Genomic DNA, 22,633 nt, shown 5'->3' with positions numbered 1-22,633 from the left:
GAGCTTTCCGTCGGCACGAAGTTGAGGCTTTCAGGTGGGAAGTTAAGGTCGAATTAATGTAAAGAGCTTGTCTTCTGACAGGCTTGCCCGAAAACGTGCTTATGGCGGAAAATATCATTGTCTTTCGGCTGCACGGAAGCATATACATTCGAATACCTGGTTTGTTTCGACAAAACAAACCATCCTAATTAGCAACCACGTTCGAATATTCTCGGGGCATTTAATCCTTGAGGTGCACCTCGTATCGCAACCTGGAGACGTAACTAGCAACCTAGCTTCACAAGATGGCATGATATACACATCGCACAAAGCAAATATTTCCCAACTCTGTCGATATGCAGATGTGCATGCGATCAAAAGAGACCGGCGTATATTCGCTTTTCCCTACTCCCCACACCTGCTTATTGGTCTAAGTGGCTCTTGTCTACAGAATTGAACCCACCGGCTGCGAGAGACAAGGATAGAGTGCCCCTCTCACATGGGCCATGTGCATACCATGGATTGAACCCTGATTCTGGTCGTCCTTTCGTGAACCCTCAACCTGTGGCAATGAAGAAAAGGAAGAGATCGTGTAAAGCCAAAAGCCAGAGATCCACCTTCGGCCCAAGAAAAGTGTGGCTGCCTAAGCCCGAGTCGCCTGTTTCTACTCGATGAGAGGCTTACAGGATATGCTCGGCGTTCCTTTTAACGGAATGTGGAAGCCTTCGACAGACGACACAAACCTAAGTGTCAACATACCGATGCTAGATTGCAGTGACAAACCTGTTTGTGGAGATACAAGACCACACTTTTGAAGGGTGTGCCTTTTCGACACGAGGATTGCATTCGGAGAATTGCGTTCTCGCTTACTGAAAACTGTTTAAACAAAAAAGGGGAGGCTTATTTCCCGCACCTATGCTCGTCGCGATAGAAGGACGGAAGGGAAAAAGGGGATTTGTCTGTCTCTCGTGGATCCGATCCCACCACCACGAGCGGATGGATTTGGTTTCCGGGGAGGTGTCATCCATTATCATCAAGCCATTATAAGTCGGTTGGGCTAGTGTGACAGGTCGTGTTTGAGGCAGGTGCAGTTAATTCGTTCGCAATTAACCGACTATCTGCTTTCTTATGGGGCGGAATACATACATCCGGAATATATGCCTATTGGAGATTTCTAAAGCGCTCATACTATTATATGTAGGAGAATAAGTTCATATTTGTGGTGTGCTATAGGCACTCGCCAATTTTGCCATAAGGATTTCCATAGAGCTTTTTTTTTTTTTGTGGCCTGGGCCATTCGACTAAGCAACTACCGTACGAAATCTGGGCAAGCTGTCAAATCTTATCCGTTGACTTAGCCGTAGTTATGGTTTGTCGGTATGGTACAATGTCACATCCTCGCCCTCATTGGTCCCAAGAGAAACTTGTTGTGCCCGGCAGACTCTGAGAGACATCTGATCAGTACCATTTCCAGAAACCTGGAGACCTCCTGCAATGTCTAGGTTTTTAGGATGTGATCGCCACTATATATCGAGGTTTCCGGCTAAGATCACCTCTAGCGGCTCCTGTGTCTTGGTTATCGGACATACAGATGCATGTCCATAGAGGCCACTGTTCGCAAGTGCAGTCTTGACGTTACATGTATCGGAAGAAACATCTCAGTACGACCTTCTCGTGTTCAGATGCATGAGTACATACGCGCATACGTACGAAGTACATCTACATAATATCCGATCAGAGTCATGTTTTAAATTCTAGGTTCCTACATTTGAAAAAATGGAAATTTGTAAAATTCGAATCTCCGGGAAACACCGAAAAACGCATTTCTCATAAACCAGAACAGAGTAAACATACGCCTTGGAGTGGGGACAGGGCAGTTGAGCGATCTGCAAAAACTAGCGAACGGAGCATATTGGAAGTTTCCTCTGTATCTCCCGTCCGACATCCCTAGTCTAAACATCTGCATTGCATGTACGAGCTCATGCGACTTTAGTATAAAATGAACGAAGTTCTTGGGGTCTAAAAGTATTCCACCACCCTAAAATTAGCCCTCAAAATCAAACACGTCGACGGTTCGTCATTTTTGCGCTCAGCATGCCGCGGTTCCAGGGCAGTGGATGTCTGGACGGCGGGCCTTCGTATGTACCTCTACCTAGATCGTGATACCCCAATACGTGATAGGGCTTTTCGAAAAGACGTTCCCCGAAAAAGATTGACAAATCGCTATCTATCTGGCACCCCCATGCAAGCCCTTCCCATGTCTCCATCAGTCGCCGTATTTTCCCGCCATTCCCTCACATGGGAGGCAGCCTCGGGGCAAAGCCACTTCCCACTTGCCTCATCAAGCAAATGATGAATGAATAAACATCCTTGGTCGATGACATGAAAAAAACGTGCCTCAGGGGAATCGATAACGTTATTGGTTTATATTTCCCAATCTATCATGGAGATATTGAGCGAGATAACAGGGTTGAGCGTTGGGATGTCGCAAGGTACGAAGTGTTTTTTTTTTTAGGCAGGCGGAGAGACCGTTACCACAGATTGATGCTGATGCAATCAGGGACACCCACAACGCACATGAGCGTGGAGTCAACATGCTGGTTACCTAATGTAATATACCACCATCCGTACCAAGCAGCGGTGTACCTCAGTAGACCTTCGAACGTATGCTAAATTTGCAAGGCCTATGTCTGTTGATCCTACTCGTATGTAGTAAGCCTGATCTCGTATACCAATGCATGAATGAGACCCTATGTATATTCATGCAAATCTTGGAAGGGCTCCTTGGTGCGTAGAGTTTATTGGCGGATATGGCCAGCAGCGCTTGAAATCCCACTCCACAGCGCCTTTTGTTGCATTTGGTCCGCATAAGCGCCAATTTGAGACGTCAACCGTATCATTCCTTTAGGATGTGGCGTATACGAAGGGTAAACAAACGGATGTAAGCTCTCATTCAAATATGTTAAAATCCTTATAAACCTACAATCGGCCTGTATCTTTTCTATTGTCGTTTCAACAGGATTTGGGGTTAACGGTTCCCTGACGTTCTTTATTTGGGAAAGAGTTTCTATGTAACAGCCCAACACAACCACAATTGCAACCACACCTCAGGACATCTGAAGTTTCGAGTACGTTTGGTATATCGAGTATCGAATTGTTGACGTCAGGGCCTTGGGAAAAGCGACTCAAACATCAGCTAGATTCGCAGTGGACGCAGCCAGGATTCTGCAATAGTTACTTCGGTTATCTAGGACCAATTTATCGATTGTCTCGGTATCCTAGGATCCTTCCTTAATATATGAATATATTAATCTGGATAATCAAAACTACGAAATTCGAAATTTGAAAGATTTCTGGATAAGAGTTATAGAATTCGAACTAGCAATACGTTCGGCTAGGTGGACTATACCATGGAGCTCCGGTTAATAATCCCAACCAGCCCAGCTCCTGGTCGCTATGAGATCGAAACTAGTTATCCAACTAGTACTCTGCCTAGCCCTCGATATAGGAGCAAGGAGATAGTTTCATCAATATCGAATCCGGAATACCGAACGACACCATATGATAGATTGGAAATAACAATAAAGGAGCGAACCAAGTCCTCCCAGAAACACGGGGAACGTCGGTCTCCTAGCGGAAACCTAGTGGGTATCCCAAATTCTAATCATTTGTAAACCCCACCAGACTAACTTAATTTCGACGCCATAGATAGCGTCTAAGTCTACGCCAAATTTGAGACGGACGTTGGAAACTGTTCCACGGCCTCCGCCCCCTCTGCCCATCCGATCGGCTCGATCTGAGCGGCGTAGTCAGCGGCCGTTTCCATATGCAAATTCTGATGCATCGAAGGTTAGCTCGGCGTCCAACTCGCCGTGGTCAAATCCCTCTTCTAGTATTAGCGATATTTCCCCCTTGACGCCTGATAACGGGCAATTATTTTTTCTCCCGTCGTTTCAAGAACGGAATGCCGGTCTTGCCATTGAATTTCAGCCAATGGAAACCCAGTCTCAGGCGGAATTTTTTGGACCTCATACAAGACTTTCGAATCATACCATGGTTTACGAATTAGAGGATACTTCAAGGCGCCGACTTGATTCCCCGGTTGGCCAACTTTCACCGGTTTCACTTCTTGAAAAGCCACTACCTCTTTTACCGTGTCCGAAGTCCGTAGAAAGGAAAATATACAGATCAGAATCATCTGCTCCATTTAGCAAATCGAGGAGACACAATCCTTCGAGTAACCAACCCGAACTGAGAAGCACTAGTTTGCGGTCTGAGCGGAAACCTTCTATGGTAGGACATGGAGCTTCACAGACATATTTACATAACAGCCCCGCTCAATCGGCGCATACTACGGTATCATGGGGAAAGGACTATCGACCCAATACCGGACATTCCAGAATATCATTCAGACAGCTGCAGCCTGACAGCCAGAATTTTCATCAACAACACCAAATTGAACAGAACCAAGGCCAAAGGAAGAAAAAGCAGCAAAAAGCAGCTTTCTCGATACACCTTGGCAGACTGCATTTGGTGTTTGGGTCAACGAAACAGGAACTTGCCGACTCGAGGAGAAACGCTGGCATGTACAGTGACTTTGAAACTCCTAACAGGTCGTATTGCCAGGATTCTCGGGGTAGGATCCAACATGTTTAGAAAAGTCACGGAAAAGGCTCTTCTTGGATCAACCTCTAATATTCTTCTCTTTATGATTTCAGGGTTTATCGAAATCTAAAACCTCTCAAGAATTTTTAAAATGTTAGACGTGTTGGATTTTTGCAGGGACCTGGGTTGAGGGGAATTGGCCACGTGTGAAGCTGCATCGATCCGACATCGAAATTTTTTCGAGCGTTCTACGGCAGGATCTCTTATGCATATCGATTCCGAAGAAGCACTGATCGAATGCAATATACTACGTAGCTCTTCAAATACATCTACTCCGAGCAACGTGGCTTTTGCAGCAACCGAATTCCAACACTGTTTCCCTGTTTCCTTCGATGTTGGTTTCGGAGCCCTGGGGATTCCTGTATATTTGAGAGGCTTTGAGATTAATATTCGGATAAAAATATTTTTTCGGCGGCTGCTACGAACCCCAACAATTGCTGTCTACTTTATTTTATATGGATACCACTGGCTGGAGTGCCTAGTTTGGATATTCCGTGATCGGTGCCGAGCTTGTATGTTGGGAGGGTAGGCATGATTATGGTACCTGAATAACCTTTCACATATGTTTCATCAGGGGGCGGAAACTTGTCCGCTTTTATAACGAGCTAATGATGATGTTGTTAATTGTTTGCTACTTGGTGGCAGACCGGCCTCTGGCTTCTTCACTGTACATACATACTTTCGACATACATACACACATATAATATTTGTAATTATCGCACTGACGGCTCGAGCCATCTTACTCCTCTCACCTTTTCGATCCTATGGATCGATGATTATAAATCGAAAAGACGGCAGTGCAGTGTCGTATCATCAATATTATATTGAAATTTTCGGAAATAAACGTTACATGCCAATCTGCCTAGAGAGCGGGCAACGGCGAACCATGTGACATCATGTAATTGAAGGTATCAATTCACAAATGCCTAAATAGTTCGAAGCCGGCTTAGTTTAAGCTAGCGCCTTGGGACCGATTTGAACCGAACCGGAATTCACTGTTTAAACTAGGGCTGGTAGATAGAATAGAAACCCCTACTTCGCAATCACATGAGATACTACTTCAAGCTGGCATGTTCTTGCATTATACCAGGATCTATTAAACCCGGGCCCGCGATTGCGTCCTTCTCAATACAATTGATTAATGATTTAGTAACTGAAATACAACGTCTGCAACGCAGGTTAACCAGTTGTTTCAAGAGCTTGGTATTTGGTCAGAAAGAAGATTAGCGCGACTGTGCAATATCAACTTATATATGATAATTATCTTGAAAATAAAGGCAAAGATCTTTTACTAAAAGGTCCAGCTACATGTGCGTTTAATTTATTCAGGGTACCAGAAGCTCGGCATTTCAGGTTTTGTTAATGATGATCATATCAACCCGAAACCGAGATACACATACATAGAAACAAGGAGGGTTTACCGTTATAGCTGCAGGGCGAGGTGGTATAAGTTTCCGTTCCGCTCAGCCTTTGTTGAAACGGCCATTACGCTCATGGACGCAGTAAGCGTTAGACGGAGAAAGTCTCGGAACGATTAATTAATGATTGATCCAGCTGGCTGTCCAATTGTAGGCTTTACATCTTCACAGTTCGTGACTGATGAAATAGTTGGCGTTTTATAGATATGCACCGGTTAACGGTAGATTGTGGGTGTCTTTTGCCTCCAATTGCTCTTGTCGGGGTATATATTCAGCCCATTATTTATTGCTAATCATAAGCCATTTTCTCAAAATTTAAAGTTTATGTATACTCTATAATATGGTTGATATCTTCATGGCCTGATATATCCAGCTTCCTCAGTTGATATATCTCGAATCCCCCGAGGTCTCGGGAAGCTAGGGCAGAGAACATCCGAATCCGCGACCTATGCACTGGGCGTCAAAGGGTCTTTGAAGTTGTACCTCTACATAAGCACTTGAGCTCCACTTGCTAATGCCTTGTCCCTACGTCGCCACGATGAGAAGGCGACGCTCTAGACTCTATTTTGGAAGACCACGGGGATAGAGTGGGTAGACGCCTCACGATCTGGCGTTCGGCTCCGGTGGATTTTTCTTATTTATAGATCTAGCCACTTTGCGATAGGTAATTCTCTTTGAAGCTTTGTTGCCGGGGTGTGTGTATGAATATCATTGGTAAATAGACTCAGGGTTATCTTCAGCGGCCAGCTGTGCAGCTATGCAGTTGCCCTTCCGTAAAGACTCCTTTCTTTTGCGCACTTATTGCATAAATTTATAAAGTTTTAAATGATTTTTTGGTATTTTTCCCTTCCTTTGTTATTGATGTATTGCCATCAATTCGGAAGGTCACCTGTGGCTAGAATACCTCTGTATGAATGTCGCTGTTTGAATCTGTGGGGGGAGTAAATGTTTCTCCAGCCTTTCATCCTGCAATCTGGCATAGATCTATTCTGCCCGGGAGGAAGCTCTAAAGGTTAGTTCAATATGCATAGAATAAGCGAATACGGCAGCCGTGCACGGGCGGCAGCGTGGACGGCTGTTTGTGAACTTTTAAGTTCAACGGGTCCTGTTGTCCGCGGACATTTTTTCTGACTTCCATGTAGAGCCCTTTTCGACTGCCCAACATCTATTTGCACGAACATGGCCTAATTGATCGGCGCCAATTGGATCGAAAGGGATTGAGAGAGAAAAAAAGGCATTTCCCGCGCCGCCGCCCTGTATTTTCTATGGAGTCGCCGTTAAATTTTTGATTGATAAAGGATCCGAAGGCATGTAATGAATGTCGCACTGCATGGTTGTGCGCAAAAATTCGTCCGACTCGATTCGAGAGCAGAAATAGAAAGGGCTCCACAATTGTCGGGTGACGAAACAATCTCCCTTTATTTTTGCAGGTATGCATAATTCCGCATCGCTCATGCTTCAGAAGATAATATTCACGAACTGCATATGTATACTGCGTCCTGCGAGCTGTGGCAAGGTCAGCTTGTCTTAATCACGTAAAAATTTCAACACTGACAAGAATTCAAGAAAAAAAAGTCACCGATGCTTTGATACAGGTCGGAATCCTGTGAAGTGGGTCCAGCAAGGAAACTACTTCTCGCCTGCGTCGGAACAGTGTATTTTGCCTCCAATTAGCCGATCCGACTTTTCAAGTGGGCCCTCAAGCCCTCATTCTGGCTTCAGGTGTTTAGTCTTTAGCCACTCAGATTCGTCTCGAGGGTCAGTAGACTCCACAATGTATATGCAGGCAAGAATTTGGGGCACTACGCAGTTTGCACATGATCTTGAGGCTACTGTGCAAAAATATTATTGCCTTGGCTTTAGGAAAAGTAACGTCTATCACCTATTCGAATGACATCGTGGACCCACTCTGTTGAACGGGGCTTGCCGCTGTATGCGGTGGTTCCTCGTTCCGAGGGACATAGTTGGTGTGCCGAAGTAGAGGGATCCAGTTGATCTAGCCATCTTGGTGGAAGGCGCTCTGAGCATGAGTAGACGTCTAGACCTATTAAACCCTATCGTACCTGTATTCGCCGCGAAGGTAGATAGGTAAACATTGTCTTAGCCAACGGGTCCATCTTGTCGCCATGATGGGAGTGCTAAGGCGGCATGCCACCGAGGGGCCCTACGAGTATTAATGCATTTGACATAGCTGTACTTCGAGGTTGTCTCGTCGCTAGACTCTCCAGCTTGACTTCAAGGCTGTTAAGTTATAGAGTAGGCTCCAATTCCAATTCCGCTTCATATTAATATACAAAGGCCTCTGTAAAACTGCATCAAAACCATCGCTATCGTGACATGCATGCGTCTATCTAATAACATTACCTTTGCTTTACAAACCTTCACTCCGCTTTTTCTTCCTTAGTATCTGGTATCTCATCCTTCGTCTCCTCCTTTGCCCCCTCAGCCGCTTCATCTTCCGTAAGAACTTCCGCCACTCTTCTCTCAATCGGTTCCTCCCCATCTTTAATTCTATAATGTACAACTACGTCCCCACCGGTCCTCCACACATGAGCCTTCATGGTCGCCAAAGTCATATTCAACGGCACTACTTCATCTTTAATAACCAACTCCAACCAATCCTCTGGCTTCCTTCTCTCATCTCCAAAGTCTGTACCCGGCCCACCAGCCTGTGCAGGTAATGGGTCAAGTCTGTCGTAAATATACGTGACGATCTTGCGCGCGCGAAGCATGCGGTTTGCGTTTAATCGATTGTTGCTGCCCAATCTACATTTGTCAGTTATATATATAATAGTAATAATAATAGTAACAATAATACTTCCGAAAAGATATTAAGGTTTGGGGAATACTCACGGGTCAGCTGCATCGCCAATACTAGCCAACTTGTCCTTCCACGGTACCAATACAAAGCTGACCTTAACAACTTCCTTCAGGGGCACCTTGTTCAGCAATATTGCCTCTGCAACCCACCCAGGGAGGACCTTTTCTAACTCGTCGGCCTCATCACCCAGGGCGCCTACAGTGCCTCTGTAAACGTCTTTCATACCACCGGAATCTGGCGAGTCTTCTTGAATTATCAACACCATTTCAGGCGGGTGCTTCAGCACCGGCGTTTCCGAGGGTAGAGACGGACAAATTGCGGATTTGATGCTGAAGTCTGAGTTTAATCTGTCTGGGCTGTATACTTCGTAGGATTGCCTAATGCGCTTAATAACGCCGGCGAGGGTATCGTCGAACAGCTCAGGTTGCTTGACAGGTTCGGCTGGCTCCTCTGGCTTTGGCTCCTCTGGCTTCTTCTCTTCGCTTTGCTTGGATTTCTTGCCCCAGAATTTGGCGAGGGAGAGTTTAGAGGTTGCGGCTGGAGTGGCAACAGCCGGGGGTTCTGCGGTCGACGGGACGCCGCCTGGAGTTGTTGCTGTTGTCGAAGGGCCAGTCGTGTTCGCAGTTGATGATTCTTCGTCTTTAGGTTTAGGTGGGACGGTTGAAAAATAGTCGTGATCGTCAGAGCCACTGGGCTTATCTCCTGATTTTCCATCCTCTTCTGCCATAGGCGGGAGGACGGATCCGCTAGGTGTGCTACTAGGGAAGTGGTTAGTGGCAGGGGTCGCGAGCCCTATTGACATTCCCGGTGTCTGGGGGTATTGAGCGCCTGATAAACCATTAAGGCCGGGCCTTGGGGTCGTAGCAGAAGGTGTAAGAGGGTCATGAAGCTGAGATAGTGGCCCCGGCAAACTTATTGCGGAGGGTGCATTTTGTCGTCGCACCGCCTCTCTCGCTGCCTGTGCTATTGCTAGCTCCTTCCGATACTCTTCATCACGGCGGATCTCTTCGTCGATGAGATTTGAGAAGAGGTATCTTAAAACCCATTTTCCAAGATTAATTCTATGGTCGTCTCGGAATTCGATTTTCTCCTCCAACTCAACCTCATCGGCGTATGTCTCTCCATCAAAGCAGTAGTTCTCTTCAAGCACGCAGGCAAGTCGACCAGTTCGAGTATCAACTTGACACCAGTTGGACAGGTTCTCACGAGGGTTAATCTCGCGCTGTACTTCTTCGATGTGTCGTTTACCCCACTCCTTCAGAACTGTGCACTGCGTAATGATGTGAATATACTCTGTTTCTGCACTTTTGTGGTGAGTGGGAGGCAAAACATACCCTGACAAGATCCCATTCGAGGACATCCCCGGCTGAGTCAACGGTTAATACACGCCTCCTGTCGTTGAGGAGAATATGCTTTATCAACCCGTTCTGGCCTTCGATTGTTTCATCTGGTTGTTCGTAAATCGGTTTCGTGTCCCCAGTATCCTCAACTCCCATCATTGCCTCCGTGATGGATGCATGCCTGGCTTGTGGGATAGAGTATATGGTAACTTCATCAGGATCTCTAACATCGTGTGTCGTGAATGCCGAGGTATTCGATAACTTCAAGATGGAGTTTAGTTGAATCTGTGGTTTATTCGACTTTTTCGGGTACCCGACGACAGTAGCTATCGAGGCATTGGACGGTCGATGCTGGTGGAAGGTGGGCAGCCCAGGTAGCGCAGGTGATCTTGAAGCCACCGGTACTGTCTCCTTTGGCGATGCTATCTCTGCATTGGTATCAACATCCAACCAACGATGTATCCTCGAACTAGATGTAGCAGTCCAGATATAATCTCCTAACCCGCCATCCGCAATAACCTTGTTTACACCTTCATTCTCCTGGCACACAGCCACGCAGATACCCTCTTCGATCTCTCCGATGTTCCTGATGTCCGTCTTAGCAACTAGCCCGGTTCTATCGGCGGAATGGAAAAGTTCGAGTTGAGGGTGAGACGAGTGCAGCGACCACACGCTGTCATTATGCATCGTGAGAGTATGTAGGCAACGGCCACCAGTCACAGACCACATCTTTACAGTGGCGTCCGATGAAGCAGAGAGGATGATATTTGCATCTTCAGAGATCAGGATGGACCTGACGAGGTCGGTGTGGCCGACAAACTTGGTGATTGGCTTTCCGGTCCTTGGGTCCCAGAGTCTGACGACGCTTTCAGGCCCTCCAGAGGCGAGGATGCCACCGCCTATACCCAATGAGTAGACCGATCCCTTCGGATTGTCTTTGTCACCACCATCGCCAACATCGATGCATGATTGTTCGCCTTGGCCAGAGAGATCCCACAAGAAGATTTTACGATCAAGACCACCAGAGGCGACCCACGTTCCACTTGTTTTGGAGGCAGGTCCGGATGCGACTACACATTTGACATAGTCGCTGTGATTGCCTAGATCGGAAGGAGGGGCTTTGGAAGATGGCCGCCAGAGCTTGACAGTCAAATCAGACGAGCAAGATACGACAGCAGAAGAGTCGGAGGTTAAAGCGAGATCATTGACCCAGTGGGTATGTGCCTGAACCTGGGATTTGAAGGTTGATGCTGGCGGCCTCGGTCTCGACGTAGGTGTATCCCCGTTTGCAAGAGAGGGGCCTGGTGGGACCGTCAGGTCGGTTTGGATATCCCAAGCGCAGATGACGCCGTCGCGACCGGCAGAATAGCTGCAGGTATTGTAGAATCCAAGTTAGATATAACATTCTACCTCTTGAGCGCCTGTGAGTATTTGCGCCATTTCGCCCTGCAGCTTCGAATATCTCACGCGACGGCGGGCTTCGAACAATGCATGACATTCAAGTTACAATTAATTGACGTACAGGGTTCCTCGGAGGTCGAGAGCCAGCGAATTCACACCGAGCCGGTGCCCTCCCGGTGAATTCGGGAGCGGCAGCACTGCATTGATATATTAATCTTGTTAGTCCGTCATTTGCGGAGGTTCCACAGCATAATTGCGACAGTCGCAGGGGAGAGCCATTATTACCATAACTAATCTTCTGGCGGGCTTTGCGCGCCATCTCAAATAACCCGACGATGTGTATGTATTACTGAAAGAAAGCAATCGCAAGAGCAAAGGGGTATTATTTTGGTATTGTACAAGAGCAAGAACAGAAAGGACTATATACGGAAGCTGGATTCGCAGGCGACAGGTTGAGAGGTGGGCGGAGGGAAAGCCGCGTGGGGAAGCAGCCAGGCTTCAGATTAGGCGGCTCGTTTGTGGTTTGGCCAACAAGCCTAAATCCTGGCTAAAGCCGGGCGATACGAGCAATCAGCCAGGTCTAGCTAATGAATTAACTTAAATTCTTGATACCCAGACAGGCACTTTAGAAATGTATAAGGTCATGACATAAGATGGGCAGTAAGAGCATGTCTAAATTTATAAAGATTGTCGCTGTGTATACGTATCGATCTTGTGGAATTGCATCTCAAGGGCGCAATGGTATCACAATCGAATGCGCCATATTCGAGTTCTATAAACCCTGCGGCTCTGGATCCAGGAATAAATAAACTCCAAAGGGGTACGTCCTTTACATTCGTACATCGAGCGACCAGAAGATAAGCTCCTTCTACGCAAGTAGTCCAGCAGCGAGCGCTTCCAGGTCGTCCAAGGTCTCCGGTTCTTCTTGCATCTCCACGACCTTGCCCTTCCTCTTTGCCTTCTTCTTCTTTCGCTCTTCCTCAGAATCGTCTTCAAACCATTTCTTCTGTTTCTTCGCAGGTCGGTCCTCTTCGACGAGTTCCGGTACTTTGTCGTCATCACTTTCTTCTCGTCTGGCATCGAAATCTTCATAAGGTATAAGTGGTAACCCGCCGGTGAACCCTTCTTCTTCACCGTCATCCTCTCCCTCAAGCATCCTCGCCTTCTGTTTCTCCCTCTTCGCTCTCCTCTTCTCCTTCGCCACGCCCTTATCTTCTTCATCGGCAGCGCTGACCTTCTTCTTTTCCTCCGCCAAGAACCTGCTTCTTTGTTCCTCTGCGTCGCCAGCTTTCTTGAACTCCTCTTCATCCTCAAATTCGTAGATCGCATGTGCTTCGCCTTCTTCGTCGAATACCAATTTGGTACCTTTGCCTTTATATTTGAGCAAAGCTTTCTTCGATGTTGCCAGTTTTTCTCGTCGTTTCGAGTCCACCAACATTGGGTCTTTGCCGTGTACCTGGATGAACTTCTGGCCGTTACTTGGACCCTCGTTGTTTTCCGTATCGGAGCCATAGCCATGGCCTTTAACTGCAAGAAAGTCCTCATCCTTTTCTTCTCCTTCTTCCTCTTCCCCATGTCGCACCATACCGGTGTAGTGTGATGTGAAGATATTTTGATTTTCTGTAAATAATTAGTACGTTTACCGGGAATGATATATAATAGCAAAGAAATACTCACGTCTTTCGAACATCCTATCGTATTTCGTCCTAACCTCTTTTTTCTTCTCCTTCTTCGTATCTTCCTCACCACTTTCCTCATCTTCGCTGCTGTCCTTGTCTTTCAATAGTGCCCTTGGCGCATTCTTCCTCTGCTTTGTATCTTCTCCTTTTAAGAACTTTATCCTCGGGGCACCCGGAAGTCCCAAACTCGTCGCGAATTCTGGTAGCGGTAGCTTTTCTAGATCGAAAATGTCCTTGTCCTTTTGCACATACACACTCCTCGCATAACTTGTAAATGCCTTTTGTCCCAGGTATTTTATCTCTGGGTCCTTGAAACATATCCCCTGAAGCTGGTTCTGCACACTTTGCTTCTTGTTCTGCTTCACATTGATCTTTTCGATTGGAACTTTTTTAGTCTTGAGTCTTTCAAGCATACCTTTCTCTTCTGTTGGGCACAAAAGCAATACTCCTCTACCATCTCTTTCATATCTTGCCGTTCTGCCCACCCGATGAATATAGGTATCCGCATCTTCAGGGCAGTCCACTTGAATAACCCAATCCACTGCCGGAAAATCCAACCCTCTTGCCACTACATCCGTCGCAAACAAACACGAATTCTTCGAACTGGAGAACTTCGCGGAGATCTCCAACCTCGCTGTTTGTTTCTGCTTTCCCGTTAAATGCAATAACGGAATACCCGGCTGCATTTGCCTGAAGGTCTCGTAGACGAATCTGACTTGTTTTGTCGATGAAAAGAAGACTAGTATTTTCGATTTGACATTCGCTCTGATGAAGCTCCATAGAATATCTAGCTTTTCTGGTAACGGTGTGACAATGTAATGTTGCTGTAGTTTTCCTGGTGTAGCTGCACTTGCAGCTTCGTGTACGGCTACGTACTCGGGGTCCTTAAGGCTCAACCTAGCTAAATCGTTCACATTCTTCGTTTGAGTGGCACTAAACAGTAATGTCTGTCGGCTCTTCGGAATCCCTTGAACGATTGCATCAATTGCATCTTTAAAACCCATATCCAGTATTCTGTCTGCCTCATCCAGTACAAGGATTTGTAGATTATAAGTATCGAGGTCGGGGTTCTGTTCCAGATGCTGTTTCATACGGCCGGGCGTGCAAACAAGGATGTTCATTCGACCGAGTCGCTCTCGTTCGTCTTGAAGGTTTTTACCGCCAATTACGAGACCGGCAGAGAAGGAGTGGCGCTGACCGACCCTACGGAGAACTTCGAAGATTTGAATTGCAAGTTCACGAGTCGGTGAGATGATTAAAGCGCCTAGACCGTCGTCAGGTGTCCATTTTGCACGGTGGAGTTTTTCGAGGACCTAAATTTAGAGGTAAAGAAAGCTGTGAGTAGAGATTTCGACCAATATAGAATCGGAGAATCGGGCAGCATACGGGTATTAGGAATGCCAAAGTCTTTCCGCTACCAGTTTTTGCAGCACCAAGGATATCTTTGCCTTTCAGTGCGAGAGGTATGGCTTTTCGCTGGATGTCGGTGGGGACTTTGAAATGCGACTTGTCGAGGCCACCGGCGGTCTGTCTGGACAATGGAAGATCGGTGAATTTTGTAAGATTGGAAGCATCCTAGACATAGACCGTTCTTGTTAGAATATTTCTAGTACGATATGATGCCGTATGGAAGGAAGTAGGCGACATACGAACTCTTGCGCCGCCTTTTCGAGGTTTTCGAGTTCTTCCTCCTCACGCTTTCGCTTTAGAGATTTCGATTCCTTGCGACGAGGTTTTAGCTGTGGCAAAGAGCCGGGTAATTTGGCGCCTTTGGCCATTGTGAAGGTATCCGGTTGTGTTCGGTCAGCTCTGTCGACTGTCGTTCCTGTGGCTGGGGAAAGGTTGTGAGGGTTTGAAGTTTTAAAGATTCGGATTCGTCGCGAAAAATTTCAGCAGGGATCTTTTTGTGGTCCTGCCGCCGATATGTTTGGGCCGAGACGAGTTGTGCAGATGAGCTGCCACCGCCAACCAACAACAGAACACGCATACTCGCATAAACAGTACGCACTGGCAAGGCGCGATTCTATCAACCTGCAGCTCAGCATAGCTTTCACTTCACACCAAAGCAGCACTAGAAAAGTCGATAGAGGATACCATTATTAAACGTGGATATGTCGGCTGCCGCTGAGAAGAAGAAAGAGGAACCAACCAAGGTGGAGGAGCCGCAAGGAGAGGTTGAGATTGATAAGGAGTCACTGAGTGCGATTGAGCGGGAGGAACTTGAGTTCCGAAAGGTATCTTCTTTGTGATATTCAAGGTTGGCATCAAAGTTACAAGGAGCTAGCTCATGGCTAATGGTTTATTGTCTACAGGATGCAGAGATTCAGAGTACGTCCATACAAATCTACACAGTCCAAAGTCCGAGTCCGAGTCTGAGTCGTCGATACTAACCAGCGAATTCCAGGGATCTTGAACGCCTTCAAACTCGATGCGTAAGCTCTACCACCAGCTACCAATGCTCGGATACGAGTCGGCCTGCTAACTGTTCTCTAGATATGCTGTCCTGGACCTCCAACCGGGTGTTCCTGAGTCTGACATCAAGATGCAGTACCGAAAAAAGTCGCTACTAATCCATCCCGACAAGACCAAGAATCCACAGGCACCGGACGCTTTCGACCGGCTCAAAAAGGCACAGAACGAACTGATGGAGGAAAAGACCCGGGTTAGACTCGACGAAGCTATTGCTGATGCCAGGATGCTATTGATCAGAGAGCGAAAGTGGACAGTGGATCACCCAGACCTGCAGTCCGAGGCCTTTAAGAAGGACTGGAGAGAGAAGACAAAAGAGGTCCTAATCGACAATGAGCTGAGAAAACGGAAGCAGATGAAGGCACAACTGGCTGAGGAGGGTCGAGAACAGAGAAAGGCTGAAGCCGAGATCGAGGCGAGGAAACGGAAGCGGGAAAATGAGCAGGCATGGGAGGACACCAGGGACCAGAGAATCAGCTCGTGGCGGGACTTCCAGAAGGGCAAACAGCCGGCGAAAAAGAAGAAGATGAAGCCGATTGGATAAGTTCCTTTTTTTAGTCCTAGTCCTGTATGAATGGTGATGGTGATGGTATTTTGAGATGGTGGGTGGTGACTTAGTGCTATTCTAGAGGTTGCTTTTTTTTTTTTTTTTGGCTGCAGAGGGGCGTTCTTGGGTTTGAACGGGCGCATTGGTGCGATGTCGATAATCCAAACTGAAGATTACTACAATACCCCTTCTCTCTTTCTCCTTATCCTTATTCTGATCCTGAAATTATATAATCTCCTCCTGTGCAATTGTGATCGTGAAATGACTAGAAGGCCTGCAATCTCGTTTGAGATAACTCTGGTAATTAGCGTCGCGCGACTTCTTCGAATTCATTCCATGTTTGTCGCGCTACCGACAGACACCCTTTTCTTACGTACCAGATCGCAACTCGGAATTGAAGTCTAGCCTTTGACGAATGCCCGCGTGGAAGTCATGCTCTCGAAGTCATGATACCTTTTCGATTCCATAATATCATATCGATATCACCATAAAATGTCAACCTCTCGCCTTCTATCTCACAACAACCGCTCGAGCGAGGACCTAGCACCCGATGAGCTTCCCCACAACCAAGCACCTCCAGCTGAAAACATCGAACTTCAGGTATTCCGCCGAAATACTCTGGGCACAGAACCTCTAGATCAGGTTCTTGTCACCGACGATGAATCCGATGACTCCGATCTCGACGAGACGTATCTCTTGTATACAGCGGAAGAGACGAACCGTGTTATCAAGAGGTTCGATCGTTATCTCGTTCCATTCCTAGCGTTGTTGTACATGTTGAGCTTTTTGGATAGGTCCAGTGAGTGGTCATATATTGAAGTTTGAGGAAGGGAATTGTGGAAAATTGAGTTTTGTGGGCTAACGATTAAGCTCATTGGAATAGACATTGGAAACGTGAGTCGGACGTTGTTGAATTGAGTTCCAGGAACACACGCATATTAACACGGTTTGCTATATTAGGCACGGATAGCGGGGATGGAAGCGGATCTTGAGATGTCGCATGGGCAGTATGAATGGCTGCTCACGGCGTTCTACATTACTTACATCGTAAGCCGGCTCTGCTTAGTCACTTTAATACATTACTCCAGAATTGCTGCTAATTCTTTACTAAAATTGTAGCTTTTCGAATGGATGGCGCTACTATGGAAAGTCTTTCCTGCACACGCTTATGTAGCATTTTGTGTCGCAGGGTAAGTTTCTCCTATATATTTCTTTCTTTCTCACGGGGCCGAGAGCTGATCGATGAACTACTCAAGCTAAAGTTGGGGACTTGTAGCTTCACTTCGTAAGTTATATTGCTGCCCTATTTCTATTTTGTTCTATTATATTTTATTCCTTGTTGAACCATATCTAACAGACGACTTCGAAATTTAGAGGGCATTGTCCCAAATTACTCCTCCCTGCTGCTCGCCCGTTCAGCACTAGGTATCGCAGAAGCAGCCTTCGGCCCAGGTGTACCCTTTTATCTTTCTTTCTTTTACAAGCGTGAAGAACTCGCTTTTCGTACCGGTCTTTTCATCTCGGCTGCGCCACTATCTACGGCCTATGCTGGCAGTCTAGCGTACCTTTTAACATCGCTCAGCACTGGACTGGCGCCATGGCGGGCATTGTTCATTATCGAAGGGTGGCCGAGTCTTATAGCCGCAGTGGTAGCATGGTGGTACATACCGGACGGCCCCGGTGATGCCTGGTTTTTGAAGAACGAGGAAGAGAGACAGATTGCTGTTATTCGGCTGCAAGGCCATAGCAGACGGCAGAGGCGGATGAGTTTCTTTAAAGCCGCCACGTCGAAAAAGGTTAACAGTGGCAGATTTGACTGGCGGGAGGTTATGATAGCTCTAGGAGAGCTGCAGAACTGGTTAACGGCTGTAAGTTCCAATATCATACACGAGATGAAGTAATCCGGACTAACGCCGCTTCGATACCTATTAGCTCATGTTTTTCTCATGCAACGTCGCCTTCTCCTCCCTCCCAGTTTTCCTTCCCACGATTATCAACGAAATGGGTAACACCGCCCTCGCCTCCCAAGCCCTTTCGGCTCCACCATACGTAGTCGCATTCATTACTGTCATCCTCGTTTCATACTTTTCAGACCGTCTACACTCTCGAAGCATATTCGTTATAAACTGTGCCTTAGCCGGAGCATTTGGCTATGGCGCCTTAGCATTCGCTCCACAACTAGGATTATCAGACTGGAAATGGCGATACGCAGCAGTGTATTTCGCAGCATCGGGCATCTTTTCCGCAATTGCGATTATTATCCCCTGGACTATTGGAAATTCCGAGAGTGCTGAGGGAAGGGGTACTGGTGTTGCTATCTTGAACTTAGTGGGGCAGTGTGGACCTCTACTAGGAACGAGGTTATACCCGGCTAGAGATGGGCCATATTATACAATGGGGATGACAATATGTGGAGGTTTCATGTTGGCCGTTGCTGGGTTGGCGTTTTGGTTGAGAGTTATGTTGTCGAAGGAGAATAGGAAGAGGGATGAAGATTATTTGAGGAGGGCGAGGGGACAAGCGGAGGCTGGGACTTATGTTCCAGGTGAGGGTAAGGGTTTTAGGTTTATGATATAGGTTTGTTCTTGGGTCAATTTTTAGGTTTGATCTTTGGAGCGGTTTGTATTGATTGCTACATTGGTTAGTTGTATTTTATGGAGGGAGAGTTGGATATCTCGCCCCTGCCATCATCGTTGACATGTTTTATAAGTTAGCGATAGCGCCTGTATTATTAAACGGCCGGCTAATTATTTCTGTCATTTGTTCGATTCATCATCCTGTGGTTTATACTTTGAGTGTCTGGGGCATGGGGTGGCTTAGAAGATTGGCCTCACGGTCTGGTTTCAATTTGTTTTGAGCGTTTTGCTTTGTATTCCTTAAGTAGTTATATCACTATAGTATAGGCCCATAGTATTGTTCAAGATGTCCATACCATGAAGAAGCCAACTTCTAGAAACGAAACCTAACTAATACCACAGGTATGTACGTGCACAGTGGCGCATATAGTTGATAAATTATACCATAGAACTGTGTGCATGTGCCCGGGATTTAGTCCCGGAACTCTCAGACTACAGCCTACTGGTTAACCAAGTCTGCCAATGCTGAAAAGGGCCATATATAATCGAGTTAAGATCTGGTCTTCTACTCAATCACTTTGCGCCTATTTACAACACAAAACCTTTCTAGAGTGTGTCTTCTTTTTTTTTTTTTTTTTTCCATTATTAAAATTTATATTGGCAGGCCATTGATGTTTAAAAGTTCCCGTGGAAAAAATGACAATACATAGTCCTCTCCGTTCTGATAGCTACTGACTACAGCACTTCAAATTGATTGGCTTCGAGGTTCGTCAATGGTTGTATAGAAATGTCGTGTGTCTAGGTCAATATGCATAGTGCATGCTCGCCATGAAATTGCATCCTCTCGCTGGTTAGCCTGAAGTTTTGTGTTTCAAACCCTGTCGTAAAAAAAAAGAAAAAAAAAACTGATGAGCCCTACCGACCTTCCGAGTGCTCCTTCCAATATCGTGAGGGTTATACCTCGAAGGAAGAAAAGAAAAAGAAAAAGAAATCAATAGCAAAAGAAGAAAGCCGGAGGCCTTGGAGACACAGGGAATTGAACCCGGGACCTCATCCAGATAGTAGGATTTTATCCCACGCTAAGGAAGCGCTCTACCAACTGAGCTATATCCCCATCTTGTTATCTCCGACCCTGAAAATTATTCTTATGAAGTTCTGAGGAATGGATGCGCTGTGGTATTAATACGAGACAAGATGTGCTGGGTAAAAGTTAAACGTTATCAACAAATGGGACCTAAACATATACCTCTCTATCATTTGTCTTGTCGCCGGACTCCTTAATTTGTGATATATCACCCTATTGAGTGGTCGTGCTACGTCAAAATTCTGGTGTGCATTTATTTATGTGTAGGTTTAATTTCGAGAGAAATCATTTTAGATGCATAGGTATGCTATTGATATTTATCTTCAAACATATCGGACCCTGTTAGTTAGCGCTATGGAAACCTAGAAAGATATGGCACCCAATACAATTTGCCAACAAAGGCCGGCACCCTATCTAGATAGCTCGGGAGATGATAATTGCTGGGGTATACAAAATTGAGATATGCATGGATGAAGTATTAATTATGAAGCCAGAAATCCGTTGAGGATTACCCAGAGGAATATATACTTAAGTATTTAAGAACTACGGTAAGCTGTGATGGCGAAATCTAGCCACCACGAAGGTCTCTTGCAAGCTGCACGGGCGGTATTGTAAAAAAATTAAATAATATAGACTAGAAATTATACATGTGACGTAGACTCCGTCATTAGATTGAAAATGTAGGACCGCCAAAAAGGAAAATATCAACAGCTTCCAAGCGATATCGGGTCCAAAAAAATTAAAACAATGGCGCTCTTCAGCAATAAAATATCTGCGAAGTAGAATATCACTTCGATAATGCGTATAAGAAAATCCTTTAGCCGGTGAAAGCGAAAACCTCGAGGAAAAATTCACCGCCGCAGTGTTCATTTTCGTTGCCCGCGCAAGCTTTTGTGCATTGACCTTTACCGTCCTGGATTGGTGCGCTGATAAATTGGTCACCACAGACGCACTCGCTGGTTGAAAAATTGTATGTTAGATATATTTGAGTACACTCGAATGTTAAGCGTCATGGTAACTTACTTTCCATTCTTAAGACCAGCTAAGGTGAACTCCTGGCCGTAGCAGAGGTCTTGGCAGAGCGATTGGGTCATCTTGGGGCTGGTGTAAAAGGCCTCGCTGAGGATTGCATTGCTAGTGCTATCGTCGTAGCAGCCAATGTTCGTGGGGTTTTTTGACTGGACGTAAATTTCAAAAAAATTGATGCCACCACAGAACTCCTCAGGGTCGGCCACACACTGTGTAGAGCAGTCGTTAACCTCATCTCCGACCTCTGCCCAGGGGTTTTCGATAGAATGACCACAGGCGCAAGTGCTTTTACATTTATATACCATTAGTATGTTATAAATTTTGGAATAGTTTATTTAGGGATTCGACTTACGTTCCATTGGTAAGACCGGCCAAAGCATAACCAGCATCGAAGCAGCGTTTCTGGCAGGTATCTGGAGTCACATCGGTACTTGTGGAGAGATCGCTGAGCATGTGGCCATTTTCAAGGTTCTCCTTGTAGCAACCTGCATATCTTGCTCCAGTTGGAGCACTGCTCGGCGATTGCGTTATAGTCGTTGTTGAAACCGTCGTCTCCGTTGCAGTTGATGTTGCAGTCGTTGTTGAAAACTTTATTTCAGTCTCTGTTGTAGTCTTCGTTGATGCTGGCTTGGTGGTTGTTTTCCACCTAGTCGAAGTCTTTGTTTTCCACCTAGTCGAAGTCTTTGTTTTCCACCTAGTCGAAGTCTTTGTTTTCCACCTAGTCGAAGTCTTTGTTTTCCACCTAGTCGTCGTCTTTGAACATTTCGTGTTCGTGATTGTTCGTGTCTTGGACCATTTTGTGCATGTCTTGGTCTTGGGCACGCATTTAGTAGTCCACTTGGTGACATACTTGGTGACAGTGGAAGGTGCACCATCTAGTAGGATATTAGTAGTTGCTCTACAGTGATACTAAAGTCCGTCAATACGCCAGTATAAAACTTACAGTGACGCTTCTCAGCAACCTCTGGGACGGCAGAGGCGATAACAGTGGTTGCCACGAAGGCCCAAAGAAGAAATTTCAGTTGCATATTGACGTATTATATATTAATGCAATATCTGGAAGTAAGTTCCAATGAATCGACCGATCGATCCTTCTGAAGCGAGTAATGCTGGTGGCCACTACGAAAAGATAAGTTGCATATCCATGGAGGGACCGCAGTATTTATATAAGTATATGATATTATTAAAGGAGATCTGCTCATACTTAGAAAGGTTGATATCCCACCGCTTTGACATCGGCACCTGTATTCCCGCCTAAACGGCATCATTGTGATATGATCATGGTGCTAGATAGGTTTGAGATTAGGATGGTGTTTCTTGCCGCGAGGATATGGAAATTAATTCACACGGCCGGCCAGGCTCACGCTGGCATTGAGAGGCAGCTGGCTTGGAATATTCGAACTTGTGCGCACTTGTGCCGCCTCTCATCACGGTCTGCAAAAGGGTGGAGAAAAGTGCTCGGGTCCGACCAATTGGGACGATTCCGGCGCGGTGCCTTCTTCTACAGTAAATTGAAAATTTAGAGCTCTAGGAAGTCGGCATCGTCGCATTACAACTGATGTTACAGGAATCTTTCAGTCTAGTCATATGCTATGAATAGCTAAATCTCAAAAACTTTGATACAA

General features: G+C 46.1%; 6 protein-coding genes across 8 annotated transcripts; 3 read left to right on the top strand and 3 right to left on the bottom strand.

Annotated features, from left to right (window-relative positions):
* Nucleotides 1–3,389: 3,389 nt before the first annotated feature.
* DFL_005891 (uncharacterized protein) lies at nucleotides 3,390–4,635 on the top strand (the record flags this gene model as incomplete). Its single annotated transcript, XM_067635217.1, has 2 exons — nucleotides 3,390–3,623; nucleotides 3,688–4,635. The coding sequence occupies 2 exons, from the start codon at nucleotides 3,390–3,392 to the stop codon at nucleotides 4,633–4,635; spliced, it is 1,182 nt and encodes a 393-aa protein (XP_067489669.1).
* A 3,808-nt stretch (nucleotides 4,636–8,443) lies between these two features.
* On the bottom strand, nucleotides 8,444–11,943 carry DFL_005890 (uncharacterized protein; the record flags this gene model as incomplete). 2 transcript variants are annotated; one of them, XM_067635215.1, is made up of 5 exons in its annotated part: nucleotides 8,444–8,828; nucleotides 8,916–10,153; nucleotides 10,218–11,592; nucleotides 11,746–11,821; nucleotides 11,910–11,943. In XM_067635215.1, the coding sequence occupies 5 exons, from the start codon at nucleotides 11,941–11,943 to the stop codon at nucleotides 8,444–8,446; spliced, it is 3,108 nt and encodes a 1,035-aa protein (XP_067489667.1). The 2 variants fall into 2 exon arrangements, with proteins under 2 accessions (XP_067489667.1, XP_067489668.1); XM_067635216.1 differs by having other exon boundaries at nucleotides 8,444–8,819.
* Nucleotides 11,944–12,492: 549 nt separating this feature from the next.
* Nucleotides 12,493–15,081, bottom strand: DFL_005889 (uncharacterized protein; the record flags this gene model as incomplete). The annotated part of the gene is made up of 4 exons (XM_067635213.1): nucleotides 12,493–13,244; nucleotides 13,302–14,616; nucleotides 14,690–14,878; nucleotides 14,953–15,081. The coding sequence occupies 4 exons, from the start codon at nucleotides 15,079–15,081 to the stop codon at nucleotides 12,493–12,495; spliced, it is 2,385 nt and encodes a 794-aa protein (XP_067489666.1).
* A 333-nt stretch (nucleotides 15,082–15,414) lies between these two features.
* Nucleotides 15,415–16,316, top strand: DFL_005888 (uncharacterized protein; the record flags this gene model as incomplete). The annotated part of the gene is made up of 4 exons (XM_067635212.1): nucleotides 15,415–15,537; nucleotides 15,616–15,631; nucleotides 15,708–15,735; nucleotides 15,797–16,316. The coding sequence occupies 4 exons, from the start codon at nucleotides 15,415–15,417 to the stop codon at nucleotides 16,314–16,316; spliced, it is 687 nt and encodes a 228-aa protein (XP_067489665.1).
* A 495-nt stretch (nucleotides 16,317–16,811) lies between these two features.
* DFL_005887 (uncharacterized protein) lies at nucleotides 16,812–18,896 on the top strand (the record flags this gene model as incomplete). Its single annotated transcript, XM_067635211.1, has 7 exons — nucleotides 16,812–17,118; nucleotides 17,203–17,213; nucleotides 17,280–17,366; nucleotides 17,439–17,509; nucleotides 17,582–17,604; nucleotides 17,694–18,187; nucleotides 18,252–18,896. The coding sequence occupies 7 exons, from the start codon at nucleotides 16,812–16,814 to the stop codon at nucleotides 18,894–18,896; spliced, it is 1,638 nt and encodes a 545-aa protein (XP_067489664.1).
* A 1,900-nt stretch (nucleotides 18,897–20,796) lies between these two features.
* On the bottom strand, nucleotides 20,797–22,036 carry DFL_005886 (uncharacterized protein; the record flags this gene model as incomplete). 2 transcript variants are annotated; one of them, XM_067635209.1, is made up of 5 exons in its annotated part: nucleotides 20,797–20,935; nucleotides 21,003–21,293; nucleotides 21,361–21,702; nucleotides 21,751–21,883; nucleotides 21,952–22,036. In XM_067635209.1, the coding sequence occupies 5 exons, from the start codon at nucleotides 22,034–22,036 to the stop codon at nucleotides 20,797–20,799; spliced, it is 990 nt and encodes a 329-aa protein (XP_067489662.1). The 2 variants fall into 2 exon arrangements, with proteins under 2 accessions (XP_067489662.1, XP_067489663.1); XM_067635210.1 differs by having other exon boundaries at nucleotides 21,361–21,678.
* Nucleotides 22,037–22,633: the final 597 nt, after the last annotated feature.

This window comes from Arthrobotrys flagrans (assembly GCF_004000055.1).
Source record: "Arthrobotrys flagrans strain CBS H-5679 chromosome Unknown unitig_9, whole genome shotgun sequence".
Classification (NCBI taxonomy): domain Eukaryota; kingdom Fungi; phylum Ascomycota; class Orbiliomycetes; order Orbiliales; family Orbiliaceae; genus Arthrobotrys; species Arthrobotrys flagrans.
The sequence above is the reverse complement of the archived record's forward strand: the minus strand, read 5'-3'. Positions and strand labels throughout refer to the sequence as shown.